This window comes from Patiria miniata, unplaced genomic scaffold (genome assembly GCF_015706575.1).
Source record: "Patiria miniata isolate m_02_andy unplaced genomic scaffold, ASM1570657v1 HiC_scaffold_26, whole genome shotgun sequence".
Lineage (NCBI taxonomy): Eukaryota > Metazoa > Echinodermata > Asteroidea > Valvatida > Asterinidae > Patiria > Patiria miniata.
In genome coordinates, this window is record NW_024037065.1 from 8,859,745 (window position 1) to 8,885,040 (window position 25,296).

Sequence of the window (25,296 nt, forward strand, 5' to 3'; positions counted from 1 at the left end):
TACACGATAATGCACAGCGCAACTTAATACCTTTTTTGTGGAGTGGGTCACATATTTGTTCTTTCATTCTAACAAACATCTCATTTCATATTCTCGTAACAACTGACTAGGACGATGCTCATACGTCTGTAATAGGACCAGGTAACCCATCTGTGCAACAATGTGTCTTGTCATGTAGCCTCGGTCATTAATTTTCCACGACTTGTTAATTTTCTTTTGATAGAATGGTAGTTTCTGTCGTACAGTTTTGTACATTAATTTACGTCACATTTGTGATTTAGTTAGCACTAAAGTGATATCTGTGTTGATGTATCTTTGTGTTTTGTACATTTGTGCATTTGTTTGAGATCAATATTAACTTGCATGTACGTGTTGAAGTCATCGTTCAGTGTCAGATACAATTTATTTACACATTATTTTCATTTAAATTTTACTTTTTGTTGTCATTGTTTTTAAACACCGTGAAAAAAAAGATAATCCACATTTATTGGAGGGGTCGTTATTCTAAATGTGATCGTCTTATGATAACGTCATTTATATAGACCTTTGGGGAATGTTGTTAGCTACATTTTGATACCTCGTTTGCTACCAAAGACTGTAAATTGTCCAAGTTTTACAACAGTTATTGAAAAATGATGCAGTTTGAAAAAATTGCAAATTTAAAGATTACGCGAGGAGAAATTGCTAAGCGCAAACACACATGCTCGTAATTGACCCCTATTGACTGCACAGTGCCCGAACAAAGCCCTGGTAATTCAATTTCGCGTGCTCCCATGCATGCGAGCACTGTGCAATCAATATTCCCTGCCATTTGTTTCAGGCAGTGTAACATTGTCATGCAGCAGTTTCGACTCGCATACCAAATTTGTATACTTTTCAAAGTGCATCATTTTTCATAATCCGTTGCCAATCTTGGACGATTTACAGTCTTTGGTAGCAAACAGGGTATCAAAATGTAGCTAACAACATTCCCCAAAGGTCTATATAAATGATGTAATCATAAGACGATCAGATTTAAATATTATGACCCCTCCAATGAGTGTGGACTTTCTTTCTTTTTTTGCAGTACATGTATTTATTATTTCATAACACTGTTGTCTCCGTGTTATTGACAAGACATCTGACCCTCTGAATAATTATCTTGTCTTTTTCAGGGTGAGGAACGGAAAGAAATCATCTAAACGACAGCAACTTAAATCATTGGTAAGAGCGCTGCAGGAGTCATGTTGGTTCACTGAAGGGATTTTTTTGTGGGGGGGGGGGGGAGGAATGGCTGAAAATTTGCACTGGCATTTTGAAACCCCTTTATACAAGGAATATGACAAAGGGTGAGATTTGTTAGTATTTTACCTGATTTCAGGATTTTTGAAAGAATCCCTTTTGAAAACTAGAATTCCAGAGGTTTTACGGTAAAGGCGTTTTTACCTACAAAAGTTTATATAGAACAACAAAATTAGTGTTTTAAAGGTAATATACAACATTTGCAAACATAAAAAAACAATACTACCAAATTATGATGACATGCCGTACTTGCCTACAACTGAATAATAGTCTCAAGCATCCTGTGAAATCATGTATGGCACCTGGTGTGCTGTCACTTTCAAGAAAGTGGAATTTTTTTATCAATTTCCAATGATGGTCGGCCGACCATCGTTGGGATAAAAAAAGGATTTTTTTTTTAAAAACTGTTCCCAATTTACCAAATTTAGTTAGTCTGCATTTTGATTACCATCGGTTACACATCCGTGGACAGGTGCAAGCCAGCTTGTCTGGTTCCCTGACCTGACAATTCCCTAACATCTGTTACTTGCTTTGTTTTGTCTGAAGTAGGGTCGGGAGCCAGAAAACAAGAACAACTTTTTTTTTTTCCAGCATTTATGAACACAAAACACTTTAAACAGGTCAGTGTAACAATATTTGCTATAAAATGCCAACCCCCAAATCCATCCATTTCTGAAAATTACAGCAAAAGCAAATGTGTTTTATATTTCCTTTAAGGGGTGCCTTTAAGCAAATTCAAATATTTATCATAGACCCTACATTACTTTAGGGTGCTTAGTTATCCTCAAACCATCTTGATAATCTTGTGGCTTTTTCATTTTCCCTCAATCTCACCCCAATATGAAAGGTATCTTGAGGAACCAGACATTGAACTTTTTATCAGGCACTGATTCATGACTTATTATTCTCTACAGTGTATTCTACAAGACCAGCTTCGCAGGAAACTGAACGAGTGCCACTGCAGACTCCTAGCCGGTCTGCGAGCCGCCTCCCCAGGACCTTACACGCCCTGCAACATCACCTGCCGCTGGTGCATACTGGAGGACATGGAGAGAGGTAGGCGGCTACAGACCCACAAGTCTAGTTGAACATGTTGAATGTTCGACTGATGGTCCGTAGAACACAGTGTGTCTTCTAGCTGCCTTCCTTGGACCTTACAAGCCATGCAACATCACCTGCTGCTGGTGTATACTGGAGGACATAGAGAGAGGTAGGCGGCTACAGACCCACAAGTCTTGAATGTCGGACTGATGGTCCGTAGAACACGGTGCCTCTGCTAGCTGCCTTCCCAGGACCTTACAAGCCATGCAACATCACCTGCCGCTGGTGCATACTGGAGGACATAGAGAGAGGTAGGCAGCTACAGACCCACAAGTCTAATTGAACGTGTTGAATGTCTGACTGATGGTCCGTAGAACACAGTGTCTCTTCTAGCTGCCTTCCTAGGACCTTACAAGCCATGCAACATCACCTGCCGCTGGTGCATACAGGATGACATAGAGAGAGGTAGGCTGCTACAGACCCACAAGTCTTGCATGAAGGACAGGTGATCTGCATAACATATTGGGTCTGCTAGCTGCCTCCCTGGGACCTTACACGCCCTGCAACGTCACCTGCCGCTGGTGCATACTTGAGGACATAGAGGGAGGTAGGCGGCTACAGACCCACAAGCCTTGAATGAAGGAGGTGATCTGCACAACATATTGGGTCTGCGAGCCGCCTCCCCGGGTCCTTACACGCCCTGCAACATCACCTGCCGCTGGTGCATACTGGAGGACATGGAGAGAGGTAGGCAGCTACAGACCCACAAGTCTTGAATGTCGGACTGATGGTCCGTAGAGCACAGTGTGTCTTCTAGCTGCCTTCCTAGGACCTTACAAGCCATGCAACATCACCTGCCACTGGTGCATACAGAAGGACATGGAGACAGGTAGGCGGCTACAGACCCACAAGTCTTGAATGTTGGACTGGTGCGCCCTAGAACACTGTGCGTCTTCTAGCTGCCTTCCTAGAACCTTACAAGCCATGCAACGTCATCTGCTGCTGGTGCATACTGGAGGACATAGAGAGAGGTAGGCAGCTGCAGACCCATAACTCTTGAATGTCGGACTGATGGTCCGTAGAACACAGTGCGTCTTCTAGCTGCATTCCTAGGACCTTACAAGCCATGCAACATCTGTATGTGCCTAAATCCAACCGAAACAAGGTAGTTCTTTTAAGTAGTAATGTTTTCCGCTGAGTTATAGCCTTTTGTATTGCATGTGAGATGTCGGTTTTCAGAAAAATCTTAAATTTCATTCTTAAAAAAAAAAAAAACACACCAAAAAAATTCCAAGGTTTTGGATGTCTGTCTCATAACAAGCTCGATTGGAAAATATCTCGTAAGCTGCGGGCCAACTAATTCGTGTTCATGCATGAGTCACGTGATTGCGCCATGCAGTGTTTTGAGTAGTGTTTAGAGTAAAAAAAATCAGGTTTTTGACCCCAGTGACCCCATGATGACCTTTGACCCCAGTTTGGTCATGTGACATGTTGGGGCTGGGTTACTGATACTTGTTTGGCTGAAATCAGTCAAAATATGTTTGAGCAATAGACAATGTCAACGTTTGTTACTAAACTAACTATAAACTAACAAACTAATGGAGAGACAAGAAGATTTGTTGTGCTGCTATTCCACAGCTAAAAACTACATTCCACATGAATACAAACATTAAACCTTGACTTTTCTTTACTTAACTCCTACCTCAATTTGTGTGCAGATTTTTGCTTTCTTGTTTTCGCTTTTTGTGTGTGCAAAATGTAATTAAGGTTCACATACGAGGCGTTTGTATTGGAAAAATTCGTATGTATCATTCTTCATTTACTCCCATATTAAGATGAATTCTTACCGCCAACTTGACTCCACCCACATTCTGTCAACGGTGCCTTCACTCTTAATGTTTAAAACATTTTTAAAATTTGTCATTCCATATTTACAGTAATTAGTTTTTATGACGAATAGTCTGACCTTTCAGGTTGTGCACACGTTCCTTAATTTTGTTTTGTACCCATTTTTACAGTTTATAAAGTTGTCAATTGTAAAATAGAATATAAACTTTCACGACTTGCCATTTTATATTTATGTATATTGTTATGCGTTTGTAGGGTTTTATTTATTTAGTTAGTTTGTGCACCATCTGTACTGATATTGTGTGGTTGTAAATTTCACCCATGATGTCGCACTTTAAGGCAAAACAAATTTTGGTAATTGAATAAGAAGTAATTTTTTCAATTATTTTTTTTTTAATTAAATATCCATTCGTGGTGTATGAAAACACACACAAACAGTAATTAAAAAAACAGTATTCATGAACACATTTTTAATTATTCAATGCCTCATTAACCCTGAATTCTGCAATTTTAATACAATATTTTTGTCACCTGCCCTCAGGGTTATGCTTAAAGAATTTCGCATTGAGTAAAATGTGACTGCAGAAGTACCCTTGTATGTTGATTTCCTTAAAGAAACATTCCCCACAATCTGACACACAGATACGAAAATAGAACATGTAGTGAGAGTGTAAGAATCGAACGTGGGAAAAACTACAGCTTTTTGTCAAATGTATGTGTTATTTTACCATGAACTCGGCACATGCTTGATAGAGTCTGTTCCATGTGTTCAAACAATCACGCCGAATTGTTCAAATTCGTTGATTTGCCAAATTGTTTAAATTCGTCAGTTTGCCAAATATTTGTTGGTACATGCCGTCCAAAAAAAATAATAAAAATCTAAGTTAGGCCAAAAAAAAAAAATATTTGGTCTCTGGTCAGACCAAAGTTCCGGAATTGACGCGGCCATGCGGCTTCTTCTTTTTTTTTCTTCAAGCTTGGATTGTACAGACAAGGTGGGGTACTATTTTGCTTTTTTGGTGTCCTCATGTACATTGGTGTCCTCCATAATTTGCCTTGGTGCTTTCGATCATTTGCCTTGGTGCAATTTCCCATTCCTTGGTGCTCTTTGGTAAACAAAATTGCGGAGGTGCGGAAATAGAGGGCGCTGTTGGAGCTACCGCGGAACATTTTGGAAAAAAAAAGATCGACGCGCATGATTAAAATCGACGCGCGCTGACCAGAGACCGACTAATTTATTTTTTTGGCCTTATAGTCGTATTGAATATCTAACAACCCGGACTGGCTGATAAAAGTGGATGTCAATCATTATAAAGGCAGGGATAAATTCTTGTTAGTAGTGCCGAGTGGATTCAGATGTTTAAAGGCGATATATAACATTTGCTTTTGCTGTAAGTTTCAGAAACGGATGGATTCGGGGGTTAGTTTTTTATAGCAAATATTGTTACACTGACCTGTTGAAAGTTTTGTGTTCAAAGATGCTGGAAAAAAATAAGAAAAAAATGCTGCTCTTTAGTCTGGTTCTCTGATCCTACTTCAGACGAACGGAACAATTTAAGCATGTCAGGGAATTGTCAGGTCAGGGAACCAGACTAGCTGGCTTGCACCCATTCACGGATGTGAAACGATTGCCGTGGAAGCTTTGGAAATGTCCAATTCTTGCCTTTGAGGCAAAAATTGCCATAACAACGTGTCTTTTGTGTGTTGTACTTACGGAGACTTTGCAGATCACAGATTTTTGTTCTTCACTTGTCCTATGAATGTTTTTTTTGCAAAAAGAGTTAATTTTGTTTTGGTAAATGAAATGTATTTTATCTTAATAAAATGTACAATTGTTGAAAATATCTTATGAAATTAAATTACTGTTAAGTAAATAAAATTCATATTCGGTGTTTTTGTTTGTAACTTTGTTGCATAAGTTTGAAATATGGTTCCCCCAACCAGAAATGGTATGTGCTCTGTCGGCCGCCTATCAAAGCGCTAACTGGGTCCCACCATTCTTATTTCTGATATAATAATAATAATAATAATTTGGGAGGCTAATCATCCTTACTCGCAGCTGGTATGCTGAATTGCGAAGGACGCGGCTACAACGTGGTCGGGCCGCTGGCACGTGAATAGGCGCCTATGGCTGCCGGCCACATCGACCCATATATGACCACGGAGCACAGCCTGAGATCGAAAGTGTTTGATTTTTCCGGAGGGAGGAAAACCGGAGGGCCCGGAGAAAAACCCTCGTGGCACAGGAGAGAACCAACGCACAACTCTACTCACATGCGATCCGCGGCCAGGATTCGAACCGTGGTCACCTTGGTGAGAGGCGAGCGCTTTACGCACAAGCCACCCAAGCCACACAAATGATTGATCATGAAACATGATATTCCACTTAATATGCTCAAACACTTTCAACATGTCTTTCTCCTCCAATTCAACATAATCTACTTTGACTGCACACTTTTTTGGACAGCTCCATTCGCCACCGAATCAGGTAAATTTGGAAAAAGTAGGTGTTGCTTTATGAAGATTAACAAAATCTCTGAAATATCAATTATTCATGGATTACATGTATGCACCACCAACATCTCTAACATAGTCCTTTCAGAGCGCAGTCCACAGCGACAGCCACTCATCCGACAGATTATTCAGTCACCACATGTTCAGCAAACTTGGAAACAGAGGTTTATCGGCCTTTGTTTTGAAATCAATGGTGCTCGGTCGTCCATGACTGAAGAGATGCAAATAAAATATCAATGAAAAGCTAATGACCTACCCTTTAAAGATATAGTCCATCATTTGTAATTTGTGCATTTTGTTCGTTTGAAGCAACAAAAGTGTTCGAAATCTAATGAAGGATACTGAACAACTAACCTCATGAAGTTTCAGCTAAGCTTCAGCTGTATTTTCCGAGAAAAACGGCATACTAGGATCTCAATTTCAAATCAAAAGTTACTGAATCATGTTTTGAATTGTTTTGAATTGCAGCTATACGCGACGTCGCGCACTGATCCGACGAATGGGGTCCGCTCATAAGTCCGACGCCTCATAGGTCCGACGCCTCATAAGTCCGACAAAATCGCATCCCCTAATCAAATAAAGGCCCATAAGTCCGACGCCTCGTAGGTCCGACGCCTCATAAGTCCGACGCCTCATAGGTCCGACGCCTCGTAAGTCCGACAAATTAAATGCCTCGTTTTTCCGTTGTCGGACTTTTGAGGCGTCGGACTTATGAGGCGTCGGACCTATGAGGTGGAATAAATAAATGTTATGCCTCACAAGTCCGACGCCTAGGCGTCGGACTTATGAGGCGTCGGACTTATGATACGGCCCCCGACGAATTATAGCAACCGCGCGCGCGTGTGCGTCGTGCCAATGCTTGCGCGCGCTTCGCCGGATAACAAAACGAACTACTAATTTAAATTTTCCTACGGTGCGTCTTAAGACGCCTTCTTTCGTTGATTACTTCAAAATGACAGCTTCCCAGAAAGAATAATTTCACAGGGAGTTTAGTTCCCTTACTATCTTTCAACCAAGTTTGTTTTTCAACAATAATTAAGCCAGTTACTTTTCGGATGGCTGCAAATGATGGACTAAAGCTTTAAGATGGAGTCACTTTGACAGTGTTCCAAGTTCATAACTTCCGCTTATTAACCCTTTATTTTTGGATAACCTTTTTTTATACACCCTGTATAAGCCCTCTTGCCTTTAGTTCCAGCCACCTCGAGCCTGCAACTTTAAATATCCCTTTGAGAAGAGTGTTGCACTAGAAGAAGAAGCAGAATTGTTGCACCAGAAGAAGAAGAAGCAGCAGCATGCAGAATTACATGCATATCTAGCTGGCAGGGGAGGTCCCAAATCTGGTTACGCCAAGGCAGTGGTAACTCTAACTATAACATTAGCCTTGACAACAAACAAAATCTAACCCAAACTACTGTCGAAGTAATAAGGGAATAACAGTGTGAGGAGCCGGTCTTCACTGCGTGATAATGACCGGGTGTGGGGGTGACCGCTGTTAATGGACCGAGACGAAGTCGAGGTCCATTAACAGCGGTCACCCCCACACCCGGTCATTATCACGCAGTGAAGACCGGATCCTCACACTGTTATTCCCATTAATAAATACCTTTTTAACGAAATAAACATTTAAAATGCTCAAATTTTGTGACTTTCTTTCGGCGATATTTCCAGACTTTTTTGTGTTCATGTTCATGGGCCATATTTTAGCTTAACAATAACAGCTATAACGACGTAAACTCAACAGAAACTGCTGCCGTAGCGAAACAAATTACAACAATGTTTTCATATTTTTACCTGATGGAGGAAGCTGAAATCTCGTTTACACATTCCTTGTGTCCGAAATTACAAAGATGCTTGGTTTAGGAAAGGTAAATATGTCGGTGGGTGAAGTGTTCAAAGAAAGTAAGTCGTAGATCTACGCTTTCGTCGTAAACATCCTCAGTATATACTGCACTGCTGTACGATGTCGTTACAAAACTTCCTGTGAATGCGAGTTGGCACTTAACAAACTCAGGACATGTGTGCAACAAATAGCATCATGGATGTCGCAAAAAAAGCTGCAATTAAACAAAGCAAAAAGAGAGGTTTTTTGTTCCAGCTTCTTCGAGAACTATCGGTATTCTTTCGGATGTCGAGCTAACTCTTGATGGTGCCACCATCGCCCCGACACTGACACTGTAGGATGTTTGAGTCTTCTGTGATCCTGATGTTATGAACATATCTTGCTAAATCTCATCTGTTGTTAAATGTGTCAGCTTCCATCTACGCAATCTGTCAAGAATTTGCCGTTTATAGATCAGGATACTTGCAAGCTTGCTGTTCAAGCTCTTGTGTCTTCCCGGATTGACTATGGTAACGCCTTACTGTTTGGAGCCTATGACTATGACCTAACTCGTCTTCAACGCCTACAAGATAGAGCGGCAAGACTGATATCTTTTGTAGGGCGTGATACATCCAGTGCCCCCTTGTTACGCCGTCTTCATTGGCTGCCGATCCGTAAGCCCATTGAATTCAAAATCATTGTTATCGTCTACAAATGCATTCATTCACAAGCCCCGGAGTATCTTCAAAACCTGATTTCATTTCAATTCATTTCGTTTCAAACCAGAACTCGTACCGGTGATAAAGCGTTTGAAGCCGCTGGACCACGCCTTTGGAACTGTTTGCCCATCAACATCAGGGAGGCCAAAACCTTGGGCATTTTCAAAGGTCTTCTTAAATCACACCTGTCTGTCTAATTTCTTGTATTACTTCGTACGTACTTCGTTTTGTTGCTTATGTTCTGTATACTGAGTCTGATTGTTCATTGTGTAATGTATTATATGCATTGCCTTGTACAGCGCTGTGTTTGCCTTTTATTTATTTATTTATTTTACATCTTTTGACATAAAACACAAAGTTAAGAATATATAAAATGATACAGGGGCTGTCAAAAGTATAAAACAAAAGTATAAAACTGTCATCTAACGATGTGTTTGTCCAGACCCCTGTTCAAATAAAAATCATTAATATGGTAAAATTGCACATAATAATGACGATTGCCTTGCCTTGCCTTGCCTTAAAACATGCCTATAAAAAGAGCTCTCATCTCTCAATAAATGTAACATAGCTTGCTTCTCATTCGGTTTTTCAGCAATTGTTTGGTTTTTTTTGTTCTCTCTTAATACATTAAATTCTGTTCTAGTTCATAATTTTCATGCTTAGGTTCTGTCTCAGTGCGGTCCAACTGTCCGTGTGTATTTGTTTTCGTTTCTGTTTTGTGTTTGTCCGTCCAAGGCATCTCCCCACACGCCTAGGCCTCCAGAAGATGCCTCCATACCTTTTTGTATTTTCAACTTTTAACAAACTCTTTTTGTTGATTTATGTACTTAATCGTGTATTCTATGCTTGTATTTATCATTTTGGTATGGAAATAAATGTGAGTTTTGAATTTCAAATTGGCAAAAAAAAATTGCGAAGCGCCCTCTATGTTTCTTTCGTATTTCGCGCGCTTTCACCCTCCCGTCATATAATTCTTTACCGAAGACTCAACCACATCACTTCGTTTTCGCTCTTTACAGGTAATAATCTTTTGTTGTACTTTAATCACTCTTTAATCACGCTTACTCTTTTGGATATTACTTTGTTGATTACTGATGTATGTTTTGAGTCGATTTGTTTGGGAGCTAAGATTTAGAGATTTACAGATTCCCAGCCCTTACAAAAATGTTCTATGGCGAAGCCATGGGATCCCCATGGGACCCCATGGGGAACCCATGGGAATCAAAGAGATACACATGGTGGTCTCTTAAAACACCATGGAGATCTCTTAAAACACCATGGTGTCCCATGGGAACACCATGGACAGCTAAAGAAACGTCATGGTGTCCCATGTGAACACTATGAGCAGCTACTGTAACCCCATGGCACCACCATGTGGTCTCATGTTAGTCTCTTTGAATACCATATGGTGGTCTCTTAAAACACCATGGCGATCGCCATGGGACATTTTTGTAAGGGAGCAAAATGACTTCATGTTTAACATTGTTGAGGAAGTCCTAGAATTGTTAATTTGTTTAATGTTTAGCAAAGCAGCATTTTCTTGATATTTTTTTACTTCGTTTTGTGTAAATATTCCCATTTACCCAGATGGCGGGTGCCGCCAAGATTTCGGCGCGAACCATAGATGATTGTGTTTAATATATTTCATTTACTGTAATGTGTGTTTAATTCTTTAAGTTAGTTATTATACATTATTATATTATTCTTTATCGAAGACTCATCCACATCACTTCGCCTTCGCTCTTCACAGAATAAATCGGCAAAAACAAGATCTTTGTCGCCGCTTGCCTCTTTCCTATTTCGGCCCAATTTCTACCTGGGCTACATATATACATTTTGTGGTGTATAAAAACACACACATACACAGTAATAAAAAAAAATATACCATTCATCGATACATTTTTAAATATTGCCTCATTAACCCACAATTCTGGAATTTTGCTACATTTCTGTCACATGCACGTACTCAGGGTTATGCTTAAGAATTTCGCATCGAGTAAGGGCTTGTATGATAATAATTAAAATCCAGGAACAGCAATAAAAATTGGCAAAGACAAGCCCAATCTATGTTCACAGAAACACTTTTATTTTGTTGGAATTTAATAGTAATACACTGCTCCTGCATTGAATGAGTGCTTTCAAGTAGATAAAAAGTTAACGCAAGTTGCGGTATTAAAGGGCCTATTCCGCCATGACGTTCTTTATCTACTCCCCACTAAGTGTGGACTGTTCGCCTGTACCGTTCGGTGTTGTTTTCGTCATTAGAATCCCCGTTCTCATGTCCATTCAACACGAGAACGGTGTTTCCAATGGCTACTGAGTGTTTCCAATGGCTACCAGAACAGTTTCAGTTTTTGTACATGTGTCTTGAAGTCGTGACAACCGCCCAATTCTATACATTTCAGTATTACGCACATCGTGAAAAGATGGCACTGATTGGTCGAGAGGACGATCTGGAGCGAATCAACAAGCACGCTCTGCGCATGGCACGTGAGGTGGCTGACCAAACTGGTACTCTGATGGCTGGTAACATCAGCAACACCAACATCTTTGTGGACACTGTGCCCAATTACCGAGAGAAAATCAGGCAGATTTTCAAAGTAGGTATTCGTCATATTTTTTATCAAGCAAACATTCCTTTCACAATAAGTTCATTGACTGTGTGCATTTGGTTGCAAATTGTTCACTTCTGAACGCAGACATATAGTTACGATGTACACGTGCATTGTTCAATGGTGATTTATGTGTTAGAGGTATAGGCCTAATAGGTCACGTTTTTGAGCCCATGGAACGAATAATGAAGATTCACTTGCTTGTTTACTTTTGTTCGTTATTTTTGCTTCAGGAAATGAAACCAAAGACTCCTCAAAAATGTTCCACTACAGTACAAGCCTGAAGAACCCATAAAAAGAAGACAATGAGATAAATTACAGTGGTTTTTTGAGGTGGGAGGAAAACCTTTGTAGATTTAACACTTTACAAAGAGATTGGTACAACATTGCTGGGCAATGTTATTTTCAAAGCATTGGTATAGTTACTCCATTCGTTAAATCGGGTACAAATTGACCAATTACATGTGTTGGGGAAGAACCTTTGGTTTGTTGGGATTATGCATACCTAAACTTTTAGTACATTCATTGTTACCAAATTAAAATTACAAAAAAGTACCCTGTAAGATGGCCGTTGTACGCATAAGGTGTATTACGCAATTTGATTATTTTGTGTTTCTTTTTCTTTTTCTCTGTATAGTTGCTATATACTCTGGAAATTACGCGCGCGCGATGTCTCGACGCGCGTCTAGTTTCACACACTAGCCCATATTAGTGAATCACACGTGACCGCGTTTCAGCCAACCAGGATAAAGAACAAGCAGGAGATGTGTTTTAAAAACGAAAATAGCCTCACAATGTTCATTTATTACGTTTACTGCACGTTAAGTCAATCAATAAAAAAATCGGTAATTATGACTACTGTTTTCTAAATTTTAACGGGACAGAGTTCAAGCGACTTAGGGGGTGTAACAAATTATGTTCTGAGTACTACAACTTCCAAAATACTGTTCATTGAAGTAGTTTGGTACTTTGACTTATATCTGAAAATTAAATTTGCAACAATTTATTGTTTCGCAATAGCAATGTTACAGCGTCAGCGCTATGCAGTCTGTGAATGAGTTCACATGAAGTTGAAGCTTCGCTAGTCAGCATCATGGCACCAACCATCATGTGTATGGTAGTAACTAGAAACAACTCAGCATCCTGGGTTAGTCGGTGGACATGGATCCTCACATCTGTGGTTGTACAGAAAGATGCTGTCGTAGCCAGGGAACGCGATCTCCCAGCAGCAGAGCGGGGCCACATACTGCCACGTGCGATCGCCGCACACGCTGGGGTCGTACGTTGCGTACACGTAGATCGGACTACCTGGAGGCGCGTTCCTCCGCACGCTCTCGCAGGCCAGCTGGCCCGCCCCGTCGGTGAACATAGCCCCGCCCATCCAGTCATGGGCCTTATTCAGGCAGTCGTTGGGGCAGTTTCGAAGGACCCGTCTGCAGCCCACGCTCAGCCAGTGGTGGTAGCTCGGGTTATGTAGGTCCTGCAAGACCGATAAACCATTGGCGCTTTCCCCTGCTCTTAGCTCGGTTGTGCTCCATCGAAGATCGCAATAACAGCTGCGTCAAAGAAAAACAAAACATACAAAGCTCAGTGGTAATGTAATGATTCGAACTGGATACTAACTTGTTAGTAGTTTTCCCCTTTAAATGACGGAAGTCGGAGGCAGGGGCGTTAATCCGGGAAGGGGGGGGTATACATCCCCGGCCAGTTTTTGACCGGGGGGGGGGTGGGGATGGGCAATTGGATCTCCCACCCCTCACACTTTTTCGTGTTGAGAAAAAAATGCGGATTTTGAGGTTTTTTTTTTTAACTTCCCATCAACCAGAATGTCATCAATCGAAAAATGAGATGTTTCTAATTAAATGCGCCGTTTTAATGTGTTGATGTTTAAGGCGCGTACGCACATGTATACATTTCTTAAAGATGTATGTGCTGTATTATGAACAACGCCCCTAGTGTAATGGTGTTGTCCACGCCCCCCCCCCCCCCCCCCTCCCTCCCCCTTTGAATGAATATCCACGGCTGGCATTTTGGGGGATTTTGGTCGCCCCTATCCCCCCAAAACCCTCAAAAATAGCCCTCAGGGTGGAACCTGCGATGACCTCGGTAAGGCCATAAGGCTTGATTATGTTTCCTATTCAACCGCTGTTTATAAGACATGAAAAGGTCCACCTCATAAAACCACCTTCCATCGACTGGCTATGGCCCTGATGATTTGTATTTTTCAGATGCTTTCAGGTTAAAAATGAAGGAATTATTACAAAGCAAAATTAATCCACTATGACACATAGTTTCAGAACAGAGGTTCGATTTGTTTTTGTAAACCATATGCGGAGGAATTGGAGGTTGGTGGCCTGAACTTTATCAACTGATCACCCAACGGTAAAAGTTGGGGAAAGTCCCTTCGATACGACTGATGTCGTGCCAAAAACCGTCCGGTGCCAAATAGTGTCCGCTAACTAGCATAATGCGATCTGATTGGTCGTGCGTCCATGACGTCACATTGTTTACGGAAGCTTGCAAATAGTGTCCAACGGTAAAAGTTGGGGAAAGTCCCTTCGATACGACTGATGACCTCGAAGTGCAAGGGCCAATGACGGGGAAAGCAGCGGGGGAGAATTGTCTTCGAATGATTGATGGTTAAAACGCACGCAAAGATGTAAATGTTCGTGTTATGCTTATGATTATGATTTATCTTGTCGTTGGAGACATTGATAGGTGTCGGCGATGCGTGCTTCGATCAAGCTTCTTAAAAAGTTGCAGGGTTTCAGACCTTTTAAAGCGCAACCCTCACACAGACTAGTCTATGCAATAGACCATGGACATTTGAGCAGATTCGCTGATTAATTGTACAAGACAACCGCATCTTGACCTCTAGATTTTGACCAAACAGAAATAACGTTGGTTATAATGCTACACGGAACAGTACTATACTACACACACTACGGCGTTACTTTAGGCCTATTTGTACGTACTGCATGTGTTTCAAACAGGTGAACTGACACGAAAAAAAAACACATTTTGCACAAATATAATGTTTACACTATTAGGGAAACTTAGTCAAATAGTTATCACAGATAACAAGGAAAACGTTAAAACAGATTGTAAAATGTAAATTCAGGTGAAAAGAGATCTTATCTATACGACGCCTTGACATCTCGACAAGGCACGCAATAGGATGCACGCTAAGCGCGGACACTATTTGCAAGCTTCCGTAAACAATGTGACGTCATGGACGCATGACCAATCAGATCGCATTATGCTAATTAGCGGACACTATTTGGCACCGGACGGTTTTTGGCACGACACCTGTCTTAATCATCAATCATTCGAAGAAAATTCTCCCCCGCTGCTTTCCCCGTCATTGGCCCATGAACTTCGAGGTCATCGGTCGTATCGAAGGGACTTTCCCCAACTTTTACCGGACGGTTTTTGGCACGACACCGGGCTTCGAGGTGAGCCAGTTGGAATCCTAGTTGCAATCCTATAAATACGGCACACCGGTTGTGGAGCTGGCACAGAACGGCCAAGAAAGTTAAGGGAAGCGACTTCAACTGCCGAACAGACGATTTCAAGTTGAGAGAAGCCGACACTTTATAGTTGCAATAATTCGACAAGATGAATGCCTGTCATGTCATCTTTGTTGTCGCCATTTCGGCCATCATGATCCTCGGTGCAAATGCAGACCGTAAACAGTAAGTTCCGATTAAAGACTTGATTTAAAGCAAAGCAAAACAAAACAAATCTCCTGTTTCTGGTACACGCGCACATCGCCGTGGAACTTTTTTTCAATGTAAGATGATGTCTCAAAATAGGTTGACGGGAATCCTGCTGCCGCACAATTTCAACGTGTTTTTAGATGAGGTTACGTTCGAGTATAGGCTAAATTTATGTGGCCCCTCTGGGCTGCCATATATTTTGCACTAAATTTAGTCGGGCACCATTTTGCAGCCGGTATTGTAAATGTTTTAATTCAACCTCGTCCCCAGTGCTTACTTTATTTCCAACCGCGTTTCCAATAGTAAACCCTGGATAGGAAACTTTCTTCCTGTATCCTGATTGGATACCGCAATTGGCTAGTAATGGATATTTATCGTGTACTTGGTGCTATTATTCACAACGTGCAGTACGTGTTTTCGCGATCATTTGTCCACGCCTTCTCGAAAATACTAATTTCCTTTCCAATTTGCTCATATTAATATGAACTATGATACTGCATGTTGTCTCGATAAGATCGTAACAGTTTGATTTCAAAAATCGTGTTTTCGTAACTCACGCCGTGCTCGCGCTGCTACGAATTGACTCTGTTTTTACCCCAGACACCGCATACAAAAACAAACGCTAATGTGTAACTCATATCCAGGCACCAGACTGTTCCTCATTTGCATACATGTGCACAAATCTTGCACATGCAAATGATCCAATACCAGGGTGAGAGAGCAGGTAGTGGTGGGCGCGTACTGCTCGACACCCTGGGAACGAGGTTGGTTTTAATTGTGCCAGACTGAGGGAGCGATGGTCGTGTATATCTGGAACCTGTAAACGCTTTAAAGAGGCGCAATATGTAAGGGAGCAGACTAATAACCAGCCTGACAGCACATGCACGATGTCGATGTCGCTGTTTGGTCTGACGTTACCGTTTTCTCTGATTTTTGTCTTGACTTTCCAAATTTCCCAAAGAATGTTCGTGTCGGTCGAGATTGTTATGGGTGCAAAATTCTCAAGCCTTATGGCCTTACCGAGGTCATCGCAGGTTCCACCCTGAGGGCTATTTTTGAGAGTTTTGGGGGGATAGGGGCGACCAAAATCCCCCAAAATGCCAGCCGTGGATATTCATTCAAAGGGGGAGGGAGGGGGGGGGCGTGGACAACACCATTACACTAGGGGCGTTGTTCATAATACAGCACATACATCTTTAACAAATGTATACATGTGCGTACGCGCCTTAAACATCAACACTGTACATTAAAACGGCGCATTTAATTAGAAACATCTCATTTTTCGATTGATGACATTCTGGTTGATGGGAAGTTTAAAAAAAAAACCCTGAAAATCCGCATTTTTTTCTCAACACGAAAAAGTGCGAGGGGTGGGAGATCCAATTGCCCATCCCCCCCCCCGGTCAAAAACTGGCCGGGGATGTATACCCCCCCCCCCCCTTCCCGGATTAACGCCCCTGCCTCCGACTTCCGTCATTTAAAGGGGAAAACTACTAACAAGTTAGTATGCAGTTCGAATCATTACATTACCACTGAGCTTTGTATGTTTTGTTTTTCTTTGACGCAGCTGTTCTTGCGATCTTCGATGGAGCACAACCGAGCTAAGTGCAGGGGAAAGCGCCAATGGTTTATCGGTCTTGGAGAACCTACCTGACCCGAGCTACCACCACTGGCTCGTCGTGGGCTGCCAGGCGGTCCATCGAAACTGCCCCGACGACTGCCTGGATGAGGCCCATGACTGGATGGGCGGGTCTGGGTTCACCAACACGGCGGGCCGGGTGGCCTGTGCGAGCGTGCGGAGGAACGCGCCTCCAGGCAGTCCGATCTACGTGTACGCAACGTACGACCCCAGCGTGTGCGGCGATCGCACGTGGCAGTATGTGGCCCCGCTCTGCTGCTGGGAGATCGCGTTCAGTGGCTACGACAACATCTTTCTGTACAACCACAGATGTGCAGAGTCGAGTAAACCAAGACTGAATCAGTCGAGCTAATTAGCTTCAACTTCATGCGAACTCTTTCCAACAGACTGTATATTATGCCTTACTCGTGAACGAAGGATGACGCTGTCGCGCGCTGTAACATTGCTATGGCTAAAAGATCATTGTTCAAACTTTAGTTTCCAGATTTAGATAAAGTTACTAAACTACTCCAATAAACGGCATTTTGAGGTTGTAGTATTCACAAAATAACATTGGTCACCCCCCTAAGTCGCTCAAATTTCTGTCATGTTAAAATTCAGAAAAGTGTAGTTTTAAAAACACCACTTTACCCTTTTGTAATAATTTCATTTTCAATTTTTAAACCCTAACTTAACGTGCAGTTGTCATGAAATAAACGGACATTTTGAGGCTATTCTTTCGTTTCATATTGGCCAGTGCTACAGCTTAGATTTTGCACCAGTGAAGGATGCTCGCACGTCCTTGCTATAAATAAATGCTTTGCCTAAGCATCTATAGGCCAGTCTAAAAATCATCTCTCGTTTCTATGTTTTCCATTTAATGCTTATGAGTGGTAATTTCTTGGTGGAGTTAAATTATGAAAGATGAGTTTATAAAGGGTCTCTCACATCGCTAATATCTATACACATTATTTTAGAGACTTTAGTCCACTAGCTTTTCAACAATGTAAAAAAATCTTTCCTATCAGGCAAATCTTTATTGAGTTATGGCCAATTGAAAACAAGCAGGGGTGGATCCAGATTTTTTTGCGGGGAGGGGGGGGGGGTAGATGGGTGGGTTCATCAGCAAAAAAAAGTCTGAAATGTCTGAAATGTCAGGGTTTTTTTCTCCGGACACTTGATCTCTGTAAATCAATGGGTGGGGTGGGGGCTCGTACCATATATATTTTCAATGGGGGCGCTGTTCAAATCCGACAATTATTAACACGACAGTCGAACCTCGTTAATAAGAGCACTGTTAATACAAGGTTCCTGTTATAACAAGGAAAATTGCTAGTCCCAACTCATGTTTTCTTTGTTTTCGACTCCTGATAATACAAGGTTCCCGTTATAACGAGGGAATTTGTAAAGTCCCAAGGACCTGTTATTAACGAGAGTCGACTGTATATTACAGAATAGTCTACAAATAGCCCCTAACCAAGCTGGCTCTGTCCGTATCTTTTATACCCAGGCGAAAATTTATACAGTATAATTTTGTTGAATGTCAGAGCGGGGGGGGGGGGGGAGGATTCGCATTTTTCTTCATGAATTTCTATGAAAACAATGAATTTTTGACAGAGCTGGGGTGGGGTTGAGCCCCAAACTCCCCCCCCCCCCCTCCGATCCGGGCCTGACAAGTACCGCATATGGTACCAATGTACTAGTACACATTTTTTCGTCTGCTCATTAATTTTTTTTTCTGACCAATGAGAGACGGCCACGAGGGTACGTTTCGCTATGTCTTGTAGGTGAGATATCGTCTTCCCGAGGTAAAATTTCATCACGGGTCGGTGATATCTTTTAGGTGAGATGTTGTCTTCTCGAGAAAAAAAAGATATATTTTCGGGTCGGTGATATCTTGTAGGTGATATATTCTCTTCCCGAGAAAGAAAATATTTCTCGGGTTGAAGATATCTTGTGTGTGAGATGTTATCTTCCCGAGAAAAAAAAGTATCTCGCGTAGATTATGTCTTTGTAATTTAGATATCGTCTTCCCGAGATAATATTTCATCACGGGTTGGTGATATCTTTTAAGTGAGATATCGTCTTCTCGAGAAAACAAATATTTCTCGGGTTGACTATATCTTTTGGGTGAGGTGTTATCTTCTCGAGAATAAAATATTTCTCGGGTAGATGATGTCTTATAATTTAGATATCGTTTTCCCGAGATAATATTTCATCACGGGCTGGTGATATCTTTTGGGTGAGATGTTATCTTCTCGAGAAAACAAATATTTCTCGGGTTGATGATATCTTGAAGGATATCGTCTTCCAGAGATGGTTTTTCACTGGTTGGCGATATCTTCATTTTCCCCGAGACCTAATCAGTTAATTTATAAATTAAAAACAGACGATAGATGTCAACTTTCTGAGATTAAAAAAATGATCTTGTCAAATCGTAACTAAAATACGGAGCTCTGTAAAATATGATTATTGTAAAGAATAAGTATATTTTACTGACTAAAAATCGTAAAAACAGCTTTTCCTATAACTCATTAACTAAAAAAAAAATGTAAATTTTAATCACAAGTTTTAAATCTTAAATTTAGAAAAATCCGATAAGGGTTTCCTGTTTCATAGGAAAATCAATGAAAAAGAGTAAGGCAAAGCTATATGTAGCCAAATAAAAATATACATTATGAAAGTGGATAGAGAACAAGTGATAATTGAATAATACTTATAAATAAGTAAAATTTGGATGATAGAGTATTAGGAGCTTAAGCTTGCCGCAAAAAGCCATGCAACAGCAGCTTGCAAGACGATTAGGAACTTTGGGAATTGGGGAGGGAACGAAATATATTAAAGAGGTTGTGGAATGCACAGTCCTGTTTATTACGTCACGATTTACTGTGTTTTGTTTGCTGCCCGCAACGACGACTTTTACACAGTTGCACGTTCGGGTCGAAACTGGACCTGAAAAACAGCTCTCAAAAGTACCTTTTGTACTTATTTCATGACAGAAACAATAGTCGTTTTTATTTCATCACACCTTAGGCTACATATACCCGAAAAATGACGGAAATGTCTTCGAGCATTCCACAACCTCTTTAAAATGTTTTACCAACGTTTTGATCCTGACAATGCCTTGTGCATTGACAATAACAACACAAGTTGGAATGTGAAAATAGAAGAATCAACGAAGCAGACGGACCCATGGAGATGTCAACATATCAACGGAAATTAATTTTAATCGACTTAATAATATCAATTTAATAATGGCATTGCCTTGAGCTTTGCCGCGTCAAAGCCATATTAATTTGCTGATTATTTTTGTGCAAAAAGACAAAGGAATAACCTTTTAGAAGTAATGGTGTAAAGTAGTTCATTAAGCATTCCTTTGAAAATTTCGCGAAATTGTTGTGTTGGTCAGTGTCCATTGGAATACCGCCCTCTATAGGTTAAAGTATACTATTGAGATAGGTGACACCTTGTTGGTTACTACTATTGAGAAACACGACACCCTTGATGGGTGCTACTATTGAGAAAGGCGACACCCTTGATGGGTGCCACTATTGAGAAAGACGATACTCTTGATGGGTGCAACCGCGAACACCCTTGATGGGTGCTACTATTGATAAAGACAACACCCTTGATGGGTGCTACATCGCCAACAATTCAACAGAATTATTAATGTATAAAGTTGTAAAATCAGTAACATAATTGTGTTTTAACACCCTTGATGGGTGCTGCTATTGAGAAACACGACGGCCTTGATGGGTGCTACTATTGAGAAAAACGACAAAGTTGAAGGGTGCTACCCCTAGAACGACGTCACCCTTGAAGGGTGCTACTAGTAAGAAACACGACACCCTTGATGGGTGCTAAAATTGAGAAAGACTACACCCTTGATGGGCGATACTATTGAGAGAACGACACCCTTGATGGGTGCTACTATTGAGAAAGACTACACCCTTGATGGGTGCTACCGAGAAAGACGACACCCTTGATGGGTGATACTTTTGAGAAAGACCACACCCTTGATGGGTGCAACCGAGAAAGACAACACCCTTGATGGGTGCTACTATTGAGAAAGTCAACACCCTTGATGGGTGCTACCGAAACAGTTGACACCCTTGATGGGTGCTACCGAGACAGTCAACACCCTTGATGGGTGCTACATCGCCAACAAATTAATTCAATGTAGAATTATAAATGTATACTGTCTATCAATGTATAATGTTTATAAATGTATAATGGATAATGTTTTGTAATAAGACAAAGGGGTCAAACATTATATTTATATTTCTCCAAGGAGCCTCAATCTCTGATTTTAAATTTATTTCTTCTTCTTCTCTCTTCAAAAAGGTTTGTTATAGTCATGTGGAACATTTTTCTTTTACAAATATGTGGTTTGGAGGATTTTTTTTCAAGGGAAAATAAAGTCCGATAACCTGACTTGCAACTCAACGTACTTCGAAATACGCACATGTGTACGGAAAAACATATCGCCACGTGTGGCACTATCAGAGCGCCATTTTGTTCTATTAATCACCTGATGAGTTGACCTCGAGAGACACAAAAGGTTACCGATAAAGTTCATGTCTATATTTGGACCATTCAATTTCAAACGCATTATCTCGCATTCTGATCGTTTGATCGAGCCCTACTCATCATGAGTATGAATTCCTTTGGGGAATCGGGCCGGTTTTTATGTGCCTCTACGCGAAAAAAATCATTAAAAACGGGACCCTTTTCACATCTGTCGCCACCACTTCATTACTCGACATAGTACACCTTAGATCTCACTACAGTGTGACCCTAACAATATACTCTTCAGAAAATGAAAGAAAACTGAATAAAACACTCAGGTTCACTCGCGCATTCTTATGTTAAACACTGCATTTTTAGTCAAAAAAATCTCCCTGTTTTGTGTGTAAACCGCGCGTTCAGCCAAGAACTAGCCCATTAACATCACCACAACGTTAAATAGCGCCACCTTGGAGCTTAGATCTCTTGAGTCATTTGTCTTCGTCTCGTCAGCTTTCCAACAGTATAACCCTTATTGCATTGGGATTGGTTGAGATTTAGGCTCGAGTGTGTTCATTTACATAATGCTCTTGGCTCCGCGCCTAGGGTCTGTATATTGTACATGTGCTAGGCAGCGATAGTGTACATGTACATGTACACCCACACACACACGCGCCTCCCCCCCCCCCCCCCCCCCCCCACACACACACACCGGAATTCCAACTCAAGAAGAAACTCAGCTTTATTGGCAGCAAAAAACTCTGTGGCCAACTTGCAACACTGCCACCAGTATGCTGCTGATTCCCAGCATACAAAACACGCAGTCTGAACAAATGTATATACAATCATGGAGCTATATCTAGTAACATTTTTACCCAACCGTATAATCTTTAGACAAGCCGTACCTGCGTAAGTGATAAAAAAAAAAACTTAGGCAACCTATTTTATTTATAGAGCCCGGAGCGCGCGCTGGCCGACCCAAAACCAGTAGCGCCCGGAGCCCCTCCGCTGGAGCCCTATGTGCTCCGTGCGCCAACATTGATGGGGTACCTGTGCACGGATCCCATAGTGCAAGAAAGCAATGACACCAAAAGTGCTGCATAAAGTGTCATGTTACAGTATAAATATTGCGATAATGCAACACTGGGTGTCCACAGAAATTTGGTAAGGTTCACCCGATCTGTAATAAATTAATATCCCGGTTGTTGAGCTCTATCATCCATGCATGCCGCCTAAGCTTGAAGTTGAACCGAGCTTATGCTTTTATCTTGTGCACATCATGCATAGCGACCTGAATGAAACTTTGCAATGAACAATATGTCGTCATCAAGCTCAGTGCTGTGAAACAGCCGTTCCTCATACAACTGTTAATACACAAAGCAGTACAATTGGGTGCAACCACGGCAGCAGTCTTAAGCTTTGAAATGGACATTGCACAACCTTTACGGTCTACAGTGTCGAGGTACTGATTGTACGTAGTTTTTAGCTCGTGTGCGTAAAACTACTTCGCTATTTTTCAATAATGGAGTGTGTAAGGATTGGATTTTTGTGGTGTTTAAAACGAATTTGTCTTTCAATACTTTCTTCTTTTCAGAAATAAAACCCCAGCAGCAGATATGAACGCCTTGAAGAATGACCACCCGACCTTGGCCAACCTACAGAGTGTCTTGGAAGAAGAGGGAATCGAATTCGTCCGCTTTGAGTTTGGCGACATGAACGGCATATCTCGGTGTAAAGTCGTGCCGTCTCGACATACTCTGGAGAAGTCCAAGCGAGGTGTCGACATGCCCATGGGTCATCTGAGCATGGACACGGCGTGTAACGTTGTCTCCGGTACCGGGTACACCAGGGATATCGGCTGGGGCGACGGGATTTACTTCCCCGATCTAAGTACCTTTCGCTCGGTGCCTTGGCTTCCAAACACCGCCCTAGTGTTGATGGAGCCGACTTTCCTCGGCAAGCCCATACCGTCCTACCCACGTTACATCGCCAGACGACAGCTGGATCGTCTTCAGGAGTTGGGCTACAGTCTGCTGTCGGCGCACGAGCACGAGTTCTACGTCATCGATGCCGAGTCCAAGAAGCCACTACACCAGGGAAACCTAAGGTCCTCTTTAAGCATCTTCGCAGACACTGATCTGATGTACGCCTTCTCGCGAAGTTTGACCGGGATCGGCGTGAACGTGGAAGCTTTGGACACCGAAATTTCCCCCGGTCAAGTTGAGATAACCTACAAACCGGCGTTTGGAATCCGCGCGGCTGACAACGCGCATCTGTACCGCGCAACTATTAAGGAGGTAGCGCAGAAACGGGGCTACATCGCCTCGTTCATGTCTAAACCGTGGGCGGATCGGAGCGGAAACTCCGCCCATTTTTGTCACTCCCTCTGGGATGCTGCAGGGAAGAAAGGCGTCATGTATGACCCTAGGGATGAGCTGAAAATATCCGAAGTGGCACGGCACTGGATCGCCGGTATCCTCGCCCACGCTCCAGCAATCAGTCTTCTCATGGCGCCAACTCCCAACTGCCCGAAACGATTCAAACCTCTCAGCTTCGCGCCAACCAACGCCACGTGGGGGATTGATAACCGGACCTGCGCCTTGCGTCTGAAGATACAAGGTGAGGCGGGAACCTACTTGGAGAATCGCATGGGAGCCAGTGCCAGCAATCCTTATCTGACGCTAGCCGCCACAGTGGCCGCTGGAATCGACGGCATCGCCAAGAAGCTGCCACTCCCAGCCCGAGTTACCGGCGAAGCGTTCGTGCAGGCCGACGTACCTCCTGGTACCCGGGACCTCCCCGGTACCCTCCAGGGCGCTCTGGAAGCCTTCGAAGCAGACAGCGTCATCACCGAGGCTTTTGGGAAGGAGTTCTGCCGAGCATTTCTCGCCATCAAGCGGTACGAGATGGAGAAGGAGAGGGAAGCACAAGCAAATGGAGACACCGACTGGGAATATCGCAACTACTTTGAGATGAACTAACCTGTCTGTCAGATATCTTACTGCACAGTAATAAGCCATTTCGCTCGAGCATACGCGCCAACTCGCCTCGATGACCATTTTTGGGGAAAACAAACATAGTGTAACATATAGAATTTGGATATAGTCTTTGGGACGTTTGACTATACTCAGATGTTAGGATACGAAAGCTGTGGCTAAGGGCGGGATGAACGATGACTACGAAGAATACAAAGACGCACTGGTATGAGCTCAGCATTATGGAGAAACTATTTTATTCTCAAGAACTCAATTAAAAACCTGGTCACAGATGAAGACTGGCCAGGGCTGAATCGGCTTATGGCTATGCCTCTGGTTTCCCAGGGAGAAAAAGGAGAACTCAATGAAAGTGGGGAAATGTGGGCATTTTATACAATTTCTGAGGGGCAACTTTAGGTGAAAATAGGACATGATGTCATATAAGGAAGACATAACTTATATGACATCATTTCTGAGTAAAGGTAGACTGACCATGGACTGACGTAATGGTCAGTCTGGGGGAGCACCCTCATGAGGTCATTTTCCCTGTACAAGGGTGAAATTGTTACGCCCCAACTATGGTAATGGTCCCAACTATAGTTGGAATTGTCCCAACTATAGTTAGGACGGTCCCAACTGTA

At 42.1% G+C, this 25,296-nt stretch overlaps 4 protein-coding genes across 8 annotated transcripts in view; 3 read left to right on the plus strand and 1 right to left on the minus strand.

Moving 5' to 3' along the window:
• LOC119734090 (centrosomal protein of 135 kDa-like) overlaps positions 1–5,039 on the plus strand; it is a 34,086-nt gene extending 29,047 nt beyond the window's left edge. For all 5 annotated transcript variants that reach the window (XM_038207455.1, XM_038207458.1, XM_038207456.1 and 2 more), the window contains 2 exons: positions 1,155–1,203; positions 2,196–5,039. In XM_038207455.1, the coding sequence (XP_038063383.1) occupies positions 1,155–1,181 (27 nt within the window). In that variant the 3' untranslated portion in view covers positions 1,182–1,203; positions 2,196–5,039. The remainder of the gene's footprint in view (positions 1–1,154; positions 1,204–2,195) is intronic.
• A 7,567-nt stretch (positions 5,040–12,606) lies between these two features.
• Positions 12,607–13,405, minus strand: LOC119734114. The gene has a single exon (XM_038207472.1). The coding sequence runs from the start codon at positions 13,216–13,218 to the stop codon at positions 12,973–12,975; it is 246 nt and encodes an 81-aa protein (XP_038063400.1). The 5' UTR covers positions 13,219–13,405; the 3' UTR covers positions 12,607–12,972.
• A 1,802-nt stretch (positions 13,406–15,207) lies between these two features.
• Positions 15,208–18,028, plus strand: LOC119734042. The gene is made up of 2 exons (XM_038207418.1): positions 15,208–15,532; positions 17,124–18,028. The coding sequence occupies exons 1-2, from the start codon at positions 15,456–15,458 to the stop codon at positions 17,545–17,547; spliced, it is 501 nt and encodes a 166-aa protein (XP_038063346.1). The 5' UTR covers positions 15,208–15,455; the 3' UTR covers positions 17,548–18,028.
• Positions 18,029–23,116: 5,088 nt separating this feature from the next.
• LOC119733635 (lengsin-like) lies at positions 23,117–25,244 on the plus strand. Its single transcript, XM_038207039.1, has 2 exons — positions 23,117–23,142; positions 23,275–25,244. The coding sequence occupies exon 2, from the start codon at positions 23,297–23,299 to the stop codon at positions 24,659–24,661; it is 1,365 nt and encodes a 454-aa protein (XP_038062967.1). The 5' UTR covers positions 23,117–23,142; positions 23,275–23,296; the 3' UTR covers positions 24,662–25,244.
• The last annotated feature ends 52 nt before the right edge of the window (positions 25,245–25,296 follow it).

Coding starts and splice junctions, on each gene's coding strand:
- LOC119734114 (XM_038207472.1), bottom strand. CDS start 13,218: ATGGGCGGGGCTATGTTCACCGACGGGGCGGGCCAGCTGGCCTGCGAG.
- LOC119734042 (XM_038207418.1), top strand. CDS start 15,456: ATGAATGCCTGTCATGTCATCTTTGTTGTCGCCATTTCGGCCATCATG. Junction 15,533..17,123: donor GCAAATGCAGACCGTAAACA/GTAAGTTCCGAT, acceptor TCTTTGACGCAG/CTGTTCTTGCGATCTTCGAT.
- LOC119733635 (XM_038207039.1), top strand. CDS start 23,297: ATGAACGCCTTGAAGAATGACCACCCGACCTTGGCCAACCTACAGAGT.